The sequence below is a fragment of the Dendronephthya gigantea genome, unplaced genomic scaffold (assembly GCF_004324835.1).
Source record: "Dendronephthya gigantea isolate DGI-Jeju-01 unplaced genomic scaffold, DenGig_1.0 000019F, whole genome shotgun sequence".
Lineage (NCBI taxonomy): Eukaryota > Metazoa > Cnidaria > Anthozoa > Malacalcyonacea > Nephtheidae > Dendronephthya > Dendronephthya gigantea.
This window is the reverse complement of record NW_021163029.1, coordinates 1489591-1505444: the sequence shown is the minus strand read 5'-3', so window position 1 is coordinate 1505444 and position 15854 is coordinate 1489591. Positions and strand designations below refer to the sequence as shown.

The window sequence follows — 15854 nt, the reverse complement described above, 5'->3', positions numbered from 1 at the left end:
CGAGTGAAGTGCCACAAAATCGCAAATGATTTACCCTCATCTGTTCTCGGCATTACCATCACACTAACCCCGCTTGTTCTTGTCAGCTACATCTGTAGCTCAGTGGCAAGAGCACTGCTGCACAGGCAACATAAGTATAGGTTCGATTCCTGCCGGAGGACCGATAGTTGACTAATTTTTCTCAACTGTTCTTGGCTTAAATTGAGTTGTGTATGATTCCACTCGAAATTAAGACCCTTTAAAAACCTCTAGAATTTACCTACTTCGAGTGAAGTGCCACAAAATCGTAATTGCATGATTTACCCTATGCACAATGTAGCATCAAATGCGATATAACAACTCCCTGAAATAGACAAAACACTTCTCGACGTTTCGACCTGAGGGCCTTCGTCAGGAGAGTTAGTAAGACTGGCCCCAGAACTGTGACTACAGAAAGTTTGACAGTGTTAACCAGGCCTAAATGATGCAATTGTATCCCTCCCAATTTATTATGGCTTTGTGACAAAAATGAGCAAATGTGTTTTAGTATATCTGTACTTATAATCTGTATAAAAGAGTGAAAGCTTTCCTGAATATGTCTACAATCCGCCAAAACATTTCGATCGTGCTTTGTTTGATCACGCGGGAAGGCTTTTTTTAAAGCAATTAGGACAGACAGTGTTGAACGATTGTCTAATTGTCTAGTATTCACCAAAACAATTTATCACGCTTTGTTTGATCTCAAGAAAGATTTTTAAAAAAATCCACCTTTGAACAATTCGCAGAATTCAACATTCGATTATATATACATTACGCCTAAGCTGGGTAAATTTGTCTTTTCTGAAATTTTAAGTCACAGAACCAGCATAATACAAGTTCCAAGACCAAGGTATCTCTAAACTTAAACGTGGGTTTTTAGTTGTGATCTTCATTCTTCAAGACAGACGTAATATTTGTGTAATTAGACCTCATTATTAGGTGGCGTATTGCAGATGTTCCTCCTCGCAAATATTTAGGAAAGTAAGTGTCTGAAAAGTGTCTGAAAAGGATTATGAGATGTTATCTTTACTCCTAAGAAGAGGAATTAAAAAAATACTTCCATCAGTTCCATGTTTTTTATTGAATTGAATTTCATTGTTTTGCTTTAGAGAGTGTCATTTTTAAGAAACAAGTTTTGGATATTCCTTGAAAGTTGAATATCGACTTAAGGCCCGGAACCAGAATAATTCTTTCTTTTAGAATCTGGAATCGATAAGTTAACTCCAGGGAAGCCTCTTCCAGACGTATTTATATATAAGACGAATTTGATCAAGTCGAAAGCGACGATTGAAGATGATTGAGATAACAAACCTCGTTAAGCTTTATTATAATTTAAATTGCATTTGACGCGGCAAATTTTGGGACGTGAAAACTAGCATGGCATTCTATTGAGTTTACAAGGAAGAAGAAATAAAGTGAGGCTGGGTGCACACGAGCGTCGTTCATGGGCGTTTTGTCTCGTTCATCGTTTTAGCGCTCTGGCCACACGGTCCAGGGTGAAATATGCTTAATATGTTGAATTAACTTTAACTTCGATTGTAAATTAACGCTGCTTTGAACCATTTTGGAATGAAAAAGATTAAACGAAAATGCTCGCTCGTAAACTATGCCGTGTGCACATAGTCTGAATAAAATGGCTTTCTAGTTTCATGCATAAAGAGTTTTAATACCTCGTTTCCCGATAAGCTCGATTATATTAACAGCTTTTTACAGCCCGGACTGGCTACCCTCAAATTGCACGTCCCGCTGTCGAATTTGGGACTAAAGCTTATAGTCTCTTTATTATTTATACCTGGCTATACTATGACAAGTTACTGATGTACAAAGGTATAAATATATCTACAATCAGTGATGAGTGATTTGCATACACCACACAAAAGACTATGTAGATAACTTTAGACTACCTCTCATCAACCACATGTCGCGGTAGAGAAATGCAAGTAACAACCACCGGTCACCAAGTTTTGAGTACATAATTCTTATACAACTACAACCGGTTCCTGTTATCGAATGTTGAAAATAGAACAAAGGTTCCATGGCTCGCTAAACAAACAGGGATGACCTTGTATCATAGCTTCGATCATCATCTCTTATCAAAATCGGAAGAGATGTCGTGATTATATTTGTAATTTCAACTACTTCTTCGTGCTCTAATTTGGTACAAATTGCCACTTAAATAAAACGAATTCTTACAATTTGATGCTTAATTTGCTATTTCCGCTCTCTATTCATACGAGTTCTTTCGCGGTTTTAACGAGCACTGCACTTGCAATTATCGTTCATGCTTTCACGGCTCTTTGACATGTAAATGATGTGCCGTGCGATAATATATTCATGTTCATAAACAAAGTATTGTAAATAGAACTCTTTTGAATTATGAAGGTAGAGATCATATGGCTTTGAAATTCGAAATGTGGCATTTTTCGCAATGATGGTGGCTGAATGCACCGTTTGGAATGAGACGTTTAAACTACTCTAAGAAGATTACTGTCAACAGTTTAATCCCATGGGCAAAGACGAAGAGTATATTGCTAGCTGTCTCACTTTGCCTGCTGAATTTACATTTTATAGTCATTGGATATAATATGGCACTTGGATTTCTCTCTCGCATACATTGAACTGTCTTTACAAACTTGTCAAATCGGGTAACCTTAAAAATATAAAATGCCTGATGTTAAACCTGGGACTTCGACTGCCTGTGACAAGCAAAGAATTCCTAAAGTCATTCATCCTCTCGCTACGCCGGGATATGTAATAATTTTTAAATTCATCACTTCGTGTGTATTAAATATATTGGGCTTTGTGTTGATCTATACGTTTCTGTTTATCGCTCTACCGATTTCATTGCTCGCCAAAGTCGTTCAAAAAATTCTGGTTTTTGTCCGGATCAAATCCCAAGGGGCCAAAGCGGATTATGGCAATGCATCGGAGACGTTTTGGTTTTTAACTGCCAGTGAGGATCGAACGCCAAATTTAATTTTGCTCTTGGCAGTAAAAGGCCATTTCAGCTGCGAAGACCTGGGATATTTACTACAAAATCGTTTAAATTGTAACGGTGAAAACATATTGCAAGAGCGTTCGAATTTTGAGCGGTTGTCTAGATCGCCAAAACGCATTTTTCGCAAACTCGTGTGGCTGGAAGATAACCTTGAACGTAGAAAAGCCATAATTCAAGGGGATTTAGAAAGTGCGTGTTTATGTGACGCTGGAGGTAAAACGATGAACTTGCAAGCGTTCTCGAATAGCAACGATTGGCAAATATATCTTTACACAAGTGTAAATGAAAATACAACAGATAACAGTGCTATAGTGTTGCAATTTCGCCACTGCATCGCTGATCTGCACACGTTGGTCTACGCAGTGTCAAAATCATTTCTCGATCATCAAGTTTTTATGTTTCGGGAAGAAATCACTTCAACACAGGGCTTTTGTCTGGGGCTATTGGCACTGTTAGCAGGACCAAGTATTTTTGTGCGAAGTTTGTTCGAGTCAAAAGACATGACATTTCTGGAGCCCCCTCAAACGTGCAGGAAGAGAGCGATTTTCTATTCACAAGCGATTAGCAGGGCCGATGTCGACATTGTTACTACGGCAACTGGGACCTCAGGTATTAAAGGCTGACTAATCTCGATTTATTATTTATACCTAGAAATAAAAACCTGTCTAGACTGTATTTATAGATTGTGTATATAAAGAGCTATATTGTCGAACCGGTATTTTAGCCCACTTAAAAAGTTCAATCAGAAAACAGCGAACTGCAGTGATCGACCCCCATTGGCATTAATTGCATTTGGCATTGAGAAACGATTACTATATTAACTAACGAATCCCCCTAAAAAAACCCGGGAGATCAGATTGAAAGAAGAGAGGTTTTCGCACTGAGAACTTCCATGTATATGGCCTACATCCATATAATTATATATATTTTATTAAAAATTCCGCATCTCATCAAATATGATTCAGCAGCTGCCATTAACACCCGAAAAAACTGCTCGCCGTTTCTATTTTCTACGCAACACAGATACGATCCACAGGTATCAGTTACACATTAACGTACGTTAGAATTCCGTGAAAATATTCCTCATGTTTGGGCTTCAGCTAGTTTCAGCTTCGAAACATTTATTTTGTTAACCCATCAAACAATATATTTTACTAATCAGTTTCACTATGGTATTAAACTTATATGACTTGACTCACTACTTGACTATAGAGCATTCAGTCAAAAGATGTTTGCTTGTGTATATATCACTTCGAAGGGCTGTGGATTATTCGACCACGTAAAGGATATGGATTTTTCGACTTGATTAATATTTTATGAATTCTATAAGGTATATTGATCATTTTGATCTCACCAATTAGTTGTAGTTAAAAGAACCAAGGCCACAATATAATCTCGTTTAATTTTGTTGCATTCAATAGTCTCTCTGTATCCGATTTTAGGGATATTTTGGTTCACGAACATGTGAAACGGATTACTTTTAGTTTTACTGGTATTCACTATCGGTTTGGAATATACATTTATGAGAACCCCCTAACAGGTCTCATCCCAGTCAAACAGTGAAAATCGGTGTAATTTATTAAAAATGAAACTGATTGGTAAAATCACATTGTTTGATAGGAGTGCGAGACCGATTGTGTTTACCTAAAGAATAACAGAATATTTTTAAATTTATTTGTGGGTTAGGATTTTCTGATATGGTTTAATTATAGGGGATCTCGCGCGATTCGCGAACAGAAATGACAACGTGTTAACTCTTTTAGACCTTATATAAAGAGGTTTTCTAATAGATTTTCTGCTCTTATTATATAATTAACATACTCCATAATATGCTGCATGCCAGTTGTTGTCGACCATGCCATTGTCAAAGATGAAAATTGCTATTGAAATTACGGACAATGTGTATTTTTCAACATTGGCTATTATCGCAACCAGCGATGCATATGGTCATAGCAACTGTGGACGCACGTTGATTGACATTGTATCATCATTGAAACAGGTGACAGGGACTTACAGACTAAACCAAATTAACTAATGATAAGAATTTCTTCAATCCAATATCAGGTGTTCTACTTGACTAGATTTAGAACCATATTAATTGTTGAGTTATATCATGCAAGAGCCGGGAATTGCGCCCGAAGATGGCGGAAAACTTCAGATTCTTCTCAGACAGCTTTCACTTCAGATTCTCATTAATTGCAGCTAGGAAACATTTTCAACCAAAAAATAAATTATTAGCTTATTCGTGATAATATTATATGAAATTATTTATGCATAAAATTTCCAGTTTGATCGAAAGAAAAGTTATAGGAGGAATTTTGCCAAACTGACAGTGGATATTTCACTTTCGTAGATGGGCTAATTCTCACTGCATGGGCTAAATTCTGAACTACATGAGGTGTATTCGAAAGTTTATAGGTAGTGATGTTACGTTGAGATAGCACACATGTTGTTTTACAATGTATGATAATGAGAAGTTGCAATTGGTGAAACTCAGACTAAACAAACCAGTGATTCTGATAAAAAACAAATTAATCCATGCGCGGGGTTTTTTCGTTTCGGAATAACATGTTGACTGTTGTTCAGTTGAAATCATTGGCAGCCCGCAACCCGGTCAATTCGGGTACCGCCTACTATGTTGAAACAGGGTGGCTCAGAGTTGCCAGATTAAATTATTATATACAGTCATGCCTAAACCTTTCTACTAGTTTTACCCGCTTCAGGAAACTATTGGGGTAAAGCTGAAATGTTTAGAAGTTATTCGATACGTCGATATTTTCACCAGGTTTTTCACACAGTAACTGAAGCATCTTTTTTTCTTAGTTTGTGATGTCATCCTGTCGTGTCTTGCCGGGAGTCTTCGATGTTGCTTGAAACAACATGGCGTTGCATTTCCCGATGACGTCACGGTCTTTTATCCCATGAATTTGGAGAGCAGTAACTCACTTCGATGTTTTACATCGTTTAATATTTTTTCATTGCCAGTTGGAACAGAAGGTAGGATTTTATTATCTTGTACGATACTTCTTACACTGTTATGGCGGTAGGGGTTATAATTCAATGCTAACTCAGTAAATTCAAATAAACGAGTTTAGTTCTTCAGATAAGAATTTAGGTTTAGAGTTGAGAATGAGGTTGAATTCAGCAATAAATCAGACAACGGGATAGATTATAATACCTAAGAACTAACAACAATTATTTCCCAGAGTACTATTGCTAATTCAAAATGCATGTTTCGCATGGCTACTGGTTGCTGAATCCTTGAAAATGACAATCACTCACTCAAATCAATTTGCTACGAGTTTTTTGGATCAACCTATTATCAGGCAGTAATTAAACACTTAATTTAAAGGGGATTATATCGGCTTGTGTGCATCGGGCCTGCACGATTCAATTTGTTTAAAAATTTAAGCAAAGGCCAAAGGGCTTGTTAGTTTTAATACGAGTACCCGATAATTTTTTACCATAAGCATTGAGTTTGTAGGTAAATCTTCAGAAAGTTAAAAAATTGGGCCGACTCATTATGGTTAAAAAAAATTGGGCCGACTCATTATCCATACGTACATTTCAGGTGCCTTACCACGCCTTTGGGAAATGCGGTTACGTCGTAGCAATATCGCATCTTTTATCGAGGCTATTACGACCAGCACCATCATGCAACTGGCTTTCCTAATTCTCCCAGCTTCAGCTGCGACGTGGCTTATGGAATATTTAATGAGCAAAAGCTCGTGTACTATAAATAGCATATTAGGTCATACTTTTGATCAAGAAATATTACTCGACGGCCGCCCGGTTGAACATTTCATCCCTGTAGAGGACAGGGGGTATGGCCTCAGCATTACAATAATCGAGTCCAAAAACTCGTTTCAGTTAGCTGTGTTGGCGCCTAGTTCGGAAAACTATGTTATAAAGCCCGCGCGGCTTTGCGTGGAATTTGTGCGACACACGCGTGACCTTTCCAAGCGATTAACTGAACGCGCACGCGTCGTTCGTGCAAGGGGTCAGAGAATTTTGAACAGTCGACGCAACAGCGTTTTTATTGTCGAGGAAGATGAGCAGTAAATATGTATATAATTATGGTGAAATTAAAATTAAATTATACACACAGTAATACTGGATGTTAATTTTCATGGCACCGCCCGGATGCCTTTCACGAGGCCAGATATTCAACTGCGAACGGGGATAATTTTGCTGTAGCAAAGGCCCGGTGACCGGGGAGAGGGTTATGGGGGAATGTGACATCATCTGGAAGTTAGTCTATATCACATGTACCCCACGCCTCTGGTGATGAATATATATGGCCTAATAGGCCAACTGATTATGAAACCAAGTCAATTCAAGGCCGTACGTTAACGGATAACCTAAAATTTCTACTATAGCGGAAAAACGCAAAGACTCAAACGATTTTTTTTTGCTTCCTCAAAGCATCCAATGATTCGCCTCATGGAAATGAAAGAATTGTGCATCACTTTTAGACCAAAAGTTGATGTAAGAGTCAACCCTAAAGCCATCCTGAATTGAATTGCTTATCGCCTTAACAACTTCTTTCAACTAATCTTTTGATACAAAGAAAAAATTCCATCCAGGCGTTCTTTGACCAAGATTGCACGCTATTTCAGTACAAATTGCCTGATTAATTAATATTTCTGACTAGACTGTGTCTGGGGGTGACTGCCCTTGATTAGATTGCTTAGACTGCTGGATTAGATTTAATTCACTCTTCAGTGAAGTGTTATTGCTATAGTAATTCAACTTTCAATCTCGCCTAATTGTCCTGCCCCCCAATTTCTAAAGGTGTCGCAGACAAATGTAAACGGAAAGCGTAACGTATAAACGTAACTATGAAAGTGATTCAAGTTTAATTTGGTTAAAGTGAGTAGTTTTTTACGCCTCCCACCTCTAAAACAAATATATTTACGGATTTTACGCCACGGTCCGTGTCGGCAGTGCATTCCAAGAAGTAATCTGTGCCACAAAATCACTCTAGTTCCGATTGTTGCATAAAATTATGAAATTATAAAAAGAATTTAAAAAAGCGCATCACAACTGCGATAGAATTCTAAAAAATCTAGCATTCTAGAAAAAATGAGAACCTTTTATAGCAATAACCACTAGCTTAGGGCTATCGATTTTTGTGGAATTACGTGCGCGTTACGCAGCACTGACGTACTTTCTTTACCGTACGGTTACTCGCATTGAACTCTGGTATACCTCACCCATAATAATAGCCCCCAGCAGCGCTTTAGCGCTTGTCGAGAAAACACGAAAATATAGAAATCTTTCAAGAAGTCATATTTTTCCAGCTTTTCTGCTACAAACCTTGTAAGGGTTCGCTTCTCACGTTTTTTGAAGGCGTTTCTTTGAACCGAGCCACCTCTTGCGTGGAAGACGACGAAGTGAATCACGATGGAAGGCGAAATTACGAGGACGAACGAAGAATACACGCTCGCCGAACACGAAGTTGCTCAGCAAATCGATATCTCCGATTCTATTCCGAGCGAACACGAAGCCGTTGCAGAGGTTTACCAAAACACAACAGAAAGTAGCGAAGAAAGCCAACAAGCTGCGATACAAGTAGCTAATACACGTTTTACTTTTCCCGCTTCGACAAGTACTGTAACTCTTTCCACGAGTGCGGATGGCAGCCAACCACCAGCCGTTCTGCACGTCCAACAAATTCCCTCTAGTTTGGGGCCTATTCAAAGTGAAGCTTTGCGTGTTGCAGGCCTCGAAGCAGCAGCATCCCTGTCTCAAATCTCACAAGGTTTGTTTAATTCTTTTTAAAAGGAATAAATTGTAAAAATAAGGACGATATCCGCGAGCTAGGATGACGATTATGATTTCGTGAAAAATAAAAGCAATCGTCATGCTAAGGCCCCTTTGCGCTCAGGTGAATTTGACCGAGAACTCAATATCACAACCATTTACTTATCACTTCCTAAGACTTGTCGCTGCTTATAATGAAAGGTAGTCAGGTATCCTTGTGATATAAACGACTGATTTCTGACTGAAAATGTTGATGTTTAAAACTGTCTAGTAATATGGAGGTTTGAAAGTTTATAGCCATTTCTACTCTAAAGAAGACGGGCTCACTTTTCATGCAAATAAAGGCGCTGTCTTGCAAGGAGTTAAGCCAGTGTACCAGCAAAGCAAGTTTACATTAGTTCACATTTTTCACTATCACCCGGAATTGCAAACATGGAAAAAATAATGAAATGTTCTCATTTTTCCAGTTTGATCTTTTAAAAAATGCCAAGAGGTGAGGTTAGGTTATGTTGCATTTCACATTTTCAGTGATTTTTGTTGGTGTCATGAATTTTCATAAACAAGAATTTTGCTTGTACAGTAAGGGATAAAACCATTTTTTCTAAATTTTAACCATGAGAATCACGATGCTTAATTCTGACACCTGCATCATTATCAGACAACATCTTCGCCTAAGGTACTTAACTCTAGACTGTGTGCAATCCAACTTAACAATATTAACCTAGCATCAGAAAATTGGAAATTATGAGGTTGTTAAGTCTGATATTTTTTTCTTTTCATAACCATTATAACAAGGTATTCAAGTGAAACAATGCTCCGTTATCTGGCATGCTTTTAATTCTGGAAAAGGCCAGAGCCTATAAAAAAATCCAAGTTACAGTCGGAACTAACCAGAGTCTAGATATGAATTGAAGCACAAAAAAACTTTTATAGTCTAGTTTATACAATGGGTGTGATACATTGTTTGACTAAGGCTATCTTGGCAATTTAACCATTTTGTTGGGAAAATGTTTAGCTTTAACCCAGTTATGTAGCTTTTGGCTATTGTAGAAAGGGATATTTTTGAAAGGAACCCAGGTAGTTCAATTCGTTACCTAACTCCTAAAATGTGAAAATATTGCAATGCAATGTTGAATAACCTAAATTTGGTGCTTTTTAAACATTGAATGCTATATACTGAAGTATGCCAGTAGGGTTTTCTATCCTATGAAGATGAATTGTTGACCCCTTTCAACAAACATTTTGCTTAATGCTTTTGTCTGTTTCATGTAATAAAAGCTATAGCCTCAGAATTTCTTCTTTCCTAAAACTATATTCCAAAAATTAAACTAATGAAACAAGCTAGCATTTTAAAAGTGATGTGTTCCTAATTTAGGAATATTGCAAGCAGAGGAAGGGTATAAAACACCTGATGCAGGAGTCACAGTCAATGTCCCAGTAAGTCAAGCTGCTCAGGCTAGGGCAAAATGGCAAGAGGCAATGAACAGTGACATCTTGATTATCCGATGTCGTGAAGAAGTTGGTGAAATGCATAAAAATAAGCTTGGTTCTGGAGGAAGAGGAAAGTGTATCAAGGTATGGTATAAGGTCTTTTGTTTTAGAGAAAAATATTGTAAAGGAATTCACAATTTTTTGTGAATCTGACATATGTCTCAAACACATAGCTTCTTAAATTACAGTTGTACGTTTTTTAAATCAAAATAGTTACAATGTTGTTACATTACTCAAATTTCATAGGTAAATATTTTTTAAGCTCTCAGGAGTCAGAAATATCCTAGATAGTTACATGTAATAGTGGCAAGAGATTAGAAGATAAAATGCTGATTTTTAGTTCTGTTGCTAAGTATTACTACCTTCATGCAAACTCTGTGAACAGTTCAAATGATTTTTGTTTCCAGGAACTGCCTCTTGAGTAGACAGATGGATGACTGTGTAGCTATGAGACCAGGGTATAGCTGGTCATCATCATTTCTCATATTTTCATGATTGATTGGCACATTACAATTTGCCATCTTTATTGGTCTTTCCAGTGTAACTACTTCATTTTTCTTGCTGAATCTTGCATATATACCAATGCTTAGCTTGGAAAATATTGTTCATGATTGAAGGTTCTCCCCTATCGTTTATTCGAATAACTCCTTACTTATCCTTTCAAAAGCGATTCCTCTCGTGTTGCAGGAGATACGCACTCTTCCTTCTTCGGGTTTTCTCTCACTGAATATTTTCTTCATATATCTTTGTTACTACTCCATAAGATTTCTCATTCACCAGTCTTTCAAGGTTATTTTTCACCAAAAGGGATAACTTACCACGATCAGTCGTACCTTTGTTTATGATAGCGGTCTCTGTCTGACCCGCAGGGTGAATCTATTCCTCCAGCCCCAACTCTCCAAAGGTTGAGGGGGCAGAGATTCCGAAGATTGAAAGCGTAGGCTACGGAGGTTAGATGGCGCTATCTACCGAAAAGTGTTTTTCAGCTGTTGATATGCTCTTCTCAAAGAAAGTATCGGTTATGCCAACTGAGATAATATAATTAATTGACGTAAATTTTTGTTCGGTAAGGAGAGTCTAAAAGATTGAATACTTTACTTTGTGATTTCGATGGCAAGAACAATCGTTCTGCCTCCAGATGGTTATCATCTAACTTTTGCCGATTTTTAATTGGAGTCGCAATTTTTAATCCATTTAATGTAGCCGCGTCATGCTGCGTATGCTGGTAATTGCTTGTACGTTGTGCAACCATACGCATGAAACAGTATTCTTAGGGCCCGCGAGGCAATTGGGAGGGAGGGGTTGGGAGGGGGTCGCCAATGATTTTTCTGTATTAAGTAAATTTGCCGTTTTCTTCTGTTGTGACAACTGCAATTAATATTTGTGGGTTTTGCATTCCTGAGCTGTGACAGAGTTACATACTCTGCTCTTTTATCCAAAAATTGCCCCAATTGGTCTCTATCTTATCATGCAATAGAGTGTTAAACAGTGACAGGATATTTTCTTTGTAGCATAATGGCAATTGGTACACCCCGAGTGAATTTGAAGCACTCTGTGGCCGTGCCTCGTCAAAGGATTGGAAACGCAGTATTCGCTATGGTGGTCGAACCTTGCAGTGTTTAATTGAAGAGGGTATTATCATGCCTCATGCTCTCTCGTGTACTTGTTCCACGTGCTGTGATGATAACACACTAGCAGGTCCTGTCCGCCTCTTTGTTCCTTACAAGAGAAAGAAGCGAGAGTCGTCGGACAGCCCTTTGAGCAAGAAAAGACTTTCTCTTGGTAGGCTATGTGCATTTCGTTGTTAAGGTTTTGTCCATTATTAGATATGTATGTCCTGGTATGAAATGGTTGTTTTTTGTTCCTTGATGAAACTGGATTTTTGTTTTTGTAGGAATGCCAGCGAGATCTATGAGGTGAGCACTTGTTTATGAAAAGTGTTGGACATATACTTTTAAGTTACACTATAGCTTAGAAGTTAGACGATCATTTCAGGATATATGATATATCCCATAACTTTATGTCCAAATAAACTGGAATTAATTTACGGGTAGATAACCTTGGTCTCTTGTGGTTCGATCTGCCACCCAATGGGCTATCACTAAGCCAATAGACCGCCACTACCTTCGGAAGCAATTGCAAACATGTTTGCTAGTTTTATTTAGGCAAATCTTTTGGGTTATGTTATAAAACACCTAATACATAAATATTCACCTACACGTTTCATAGATATTGTCGCAGTTACCAACGACAACTGACCCTAGTTTGAAATGAACAACTAGATTTTAAATTTTTACTCTGTACCAAACACAGTACCTACTGCATTACATGTCAGTATAGGTTTTCCCTGAAAATTGTTTTTCATTGTGGAGTATTAGATGATTTCAGACTTATATTTCCTGTCCCTCCAAACAGTCCATAGACGCTTTGCGGTTCGTGACTAGCCCCGGTACCCTGCTCGATTGGGAAATGACTAATTGTAATTATACGAGTAACGTTTCAGATGCATTTAATCTCGTCTAAAATAATTCTGCATGACCAGTGTAATTCTGTACTGTACTGTAGCTACTGTATTGTACTGTACTGTACTCTTCATTTCTGCCTGGATCTAAAGGTTAATTGTTTATTCTTGTCGTTAATTTTAGTGTTGATTCAGCATGTTCCACACCAGGACCTCTCACAGGAGATGATACTGTCACAGTAGACGGAGGTGAGATATATTCACTGTTGAAGTAGCTAAGGACTTTGGAAGACATACTGTACTCACATCTGTATATAGACATATATAATTTTTTAATGTTATATGCCACAATTGCGCATGCGAAAAAGTGTTCTGCAAACACTGTATAGCCACGTCAAAATCTATAGCGACTGCCAACAGCAGATTGATCAAGAAGTTTAGAGTAGGATATTTCATTGTGGATAAACTGTATACACTCATGAATGTATTTCTTTAGCAGATCTCAGTACTTTGTCCGCTATCTCAACTGGTTCTGTGTCTGTTGTCCCCGTTGGATTTCAAACGACAACAGCACAAAGTATGTCTTCTTCAGATCTTCAAAAACAATGGTGGCATCTTGAAGAGGTATGTTATATACGTGCATAAAATATATCAAAAGAGAAAACGCTTTCATATTGATAATTATTATAAATTATTATAAATTATAAATAAGGTAAGCTATTATAAATTGCTATCTTATAATGTATTGTAGACGGTGAACAATGTAATCACAACAGCCCAGCAGTTAAGAAACATGTTAACTCATGTAAAAATGCAAGTGGAAAGTGTACGAGATAATGCTGTCGCACAGGCCAAACTACATGCAGAAGCTGAGAAGAAAGAGGTTAGAAAGAGAGTTTCGTATTTTATATTTTAGAAATAGTTTTTCACCTGGTTACATTGCATGTCTGATAATTTGTCTGGCAGATTCGACATTTCTCCCGACTATAAAGTGAAATCGTTTCAATTTTCATCGACTTGTGCTGGGAAAACAACTTTTTTGGTTCGCCGATGTGAATTATTTAGAGGCGTGTTTTACCGTCTTTGTACAGGTGTTAGCACAAACACGTATGAACTCACTGATGCAACTATCACGAGCGTTGATGGAAGCCAAACAAGAAAAAGAAAATGCTGTAGCTCAAGCTCTGATTGAAGCTAAGACTGAACGTCTGGAGACTGCCGCTGATGCCAAACAACAAGAATTACTTAAGGTTTGTGACCAACTAAATTGTAGTACATGCACCTACAGTAGAAGGGGCGTAGCATTCTCCACCGTCGGGGATAACTTATTAATTCCTATTTGGAGGATTTTCCTCTATATAATTATTGCTCGTATTAATATGAGGTGGTTATGGAGGGGGGGGTTCACTAATCAAAAGGCGAGAGGAAAAATATGCGCTATTAATCGAAATGCCTCTATCAAGACAACGGACGAAATATAGCTATGGATCTTGCGAGGTTTTTTTTTGCTATTCTAAATTGGGATGTCAGTAATGAGTGATAATCTCAGGTGCGGTTAACTTTAGCGTGCCATTCTGTTGTTATACGATCTGATATGTCTCTTTTCAATCGTGGTTGAGTGTTAACGGTTCGTGGTTTCGTTCTTCCTACCGCTAGCTTTCACTATTTTGCATATTCTTTAAACTGTTTTTGCTGTTCCGCGTCGTATCTGAACCAAACGGTCCGTCATCCTAACACACGAGTACCTTCTGAACACCTGAGCAGTAATACCGTTTTCCCGAGCAAATTTTCCACCTTGATGGTTCTGGTCAAACTGCTTTCTGCTGCTATATTATTTCAGAAAGATTTCATTTCTAAATTCTCTCTTAAAAACGAGATATTGCTGTCCCTCCTCTTATTCTGATTCTATGCACGCTCCACTTGCAATTGTATCTACGATCCACGCTATGTTTTCAATTTTGGATCTTACTTGCTTAATGCTGAACATTTACGTTTATTTAAATAAAGATTACGATTCCCTCCTGTTCTTTCATCGTGAATATAAAATGTGATTAACCGTTAGCTATCCTTCGTGATTATATTTCATGAAATCAGCGAATGTTACTAGTCGCATTTTCGTAGATTATACTGGAAACGAACATACTTGGAAGCGGAGAACTTAATAAGCAGGAATTGTAAAGAATCGTACCTTTGTATTTTAAAATCACACTCAACGAATGTGACGTGTAAATTGTGTTTTTTCTGATGAAAAAGAGAGCCTTCCTAATGTGTGGTGAAATTTGCAAGATTTGTGGTTTAACTTTCAAAATCAGTCTCTCCTACGCGCGCGATATCTCCCACTCTAGTTTTAGAATCCACAGGTTAAAGTCCCAATTCCTTTAGGAAATTCACGTTATTCAAGTGGAACAGAACAACGGCATTGAAGAAGAAGAAGAGGAAGTGGTAGTTGCTCCACAACAGCAGTGACGTCATTCTTGCCGTTACCATGGCATCCATAGCTTGTGATCAGTTTTATAATTGTTGAAATCCTAACTGTACTAGATCATGTTCAACCTCACTTAGTTTGAAACTTATTTATAGACAATAGCTTAGCTAATGTTTCCGCAAACGATTTTAAACGGTTGGTCGACTGTGAATACGCAATTCTCACAGTCTTGGTTTTCATGTTAACTAATGTTTTGCTGGATTTTGCAACCGTCACTTGGTTTCGTGTTAACATGGATTTTAAAATATCCATTGTTTTTAAAATTCATGCTGTTTTGAAATGACGCATTGGTTGACTTTTGTAATATCATTGCATTACGCCACTGATATTTTGTAAATAGATTATATTTACTTTACGCATGCGTGTAATTTGTACCTTATTAATTTTTTATCATCTCTAACTTATAATAATCCGACATTGTAATATCACTTCAGCTGAAAGAGAGAAAATTAGAATAAAAGTCGATTTCTGATTTTGACAAGAATGACCACCGCGCAAGAAGGAATTGAATTTCACATTAATAAAGGCGATTCTCCATTACCGTCCGCTTTACCCGCGCGGGCGAAGCGTCCTTTGAAAATCGGTCCATGGGACCATGACGGGTCTGAAAAACAAAGCGCGCTTCGCCCGCGCGG

The 15854-nt window shown here is 37.8% G+C and overlaps 2 protein-coding genes across 3 annotated transcripts; both read left to right on the top strand.

The window, feature by feature from the left end:
* The first annotated feature begins 2199 nt into the window (after positions 1 to 2199).
* On the top strand, positions 2200 to 7107 carry LOC114521082. The gene is made up of 3 exons (XM_028541489.1): positions 2200 to 3625; positions 5840 to 6013; positions 6588 to 7107. Exons 1-3 carry the CDS (start codon positions 2683 to 2685, stop codon positions 7076 to 7078), a joined length of 1608 nt encoding a protein of 535 aa, XP_028397290.1. The 5' UTR covers positions 2200 to 2682; the 3' UTR covers positions 7079 to 7107.
* Positions 7108 to 8251: 1144 nt separating this feature from the next.
* LOC114521083 (deformed epidermal autoregulatory factor 1 homolog) lies at positions 8252 to 15718 on the top strand. 2 transcript variants are annotated; one of them, XM_028541490.1, is made up of 9 exons: positions 8252 to 8780; positions 10158 to 10357; positions 11785 to 12055; positions 12168 to 12189; positions 12919 to 12983; positions 13231 to 13358; positions 13486 to 13617; positions 13826 to 13984; positions 15117 to 15718. In XM_028541490.1, exons 1-9 carry the CDS (start codon positions 8423 to 8425, stop codon positions 15198 to 15200), a joined length of 1419 nt encoding a protein of 472 aa, XP_028397291.1. In that variant the 5' UTR covers positions 8252 to 8422; the 3' UTR covers positions 15201 to 15718. The 2 variants fall into 2 exon arrangements, with proteins under 2 accessions (XP_028397291.1, XP_028397292.1); XM_028541491.1 differs by having other exon boundaries at positions 13234 to 13358; positions 15117 to 15717.
* Positions 15719 to 15854: the final 136 nt, after the last annotated feature.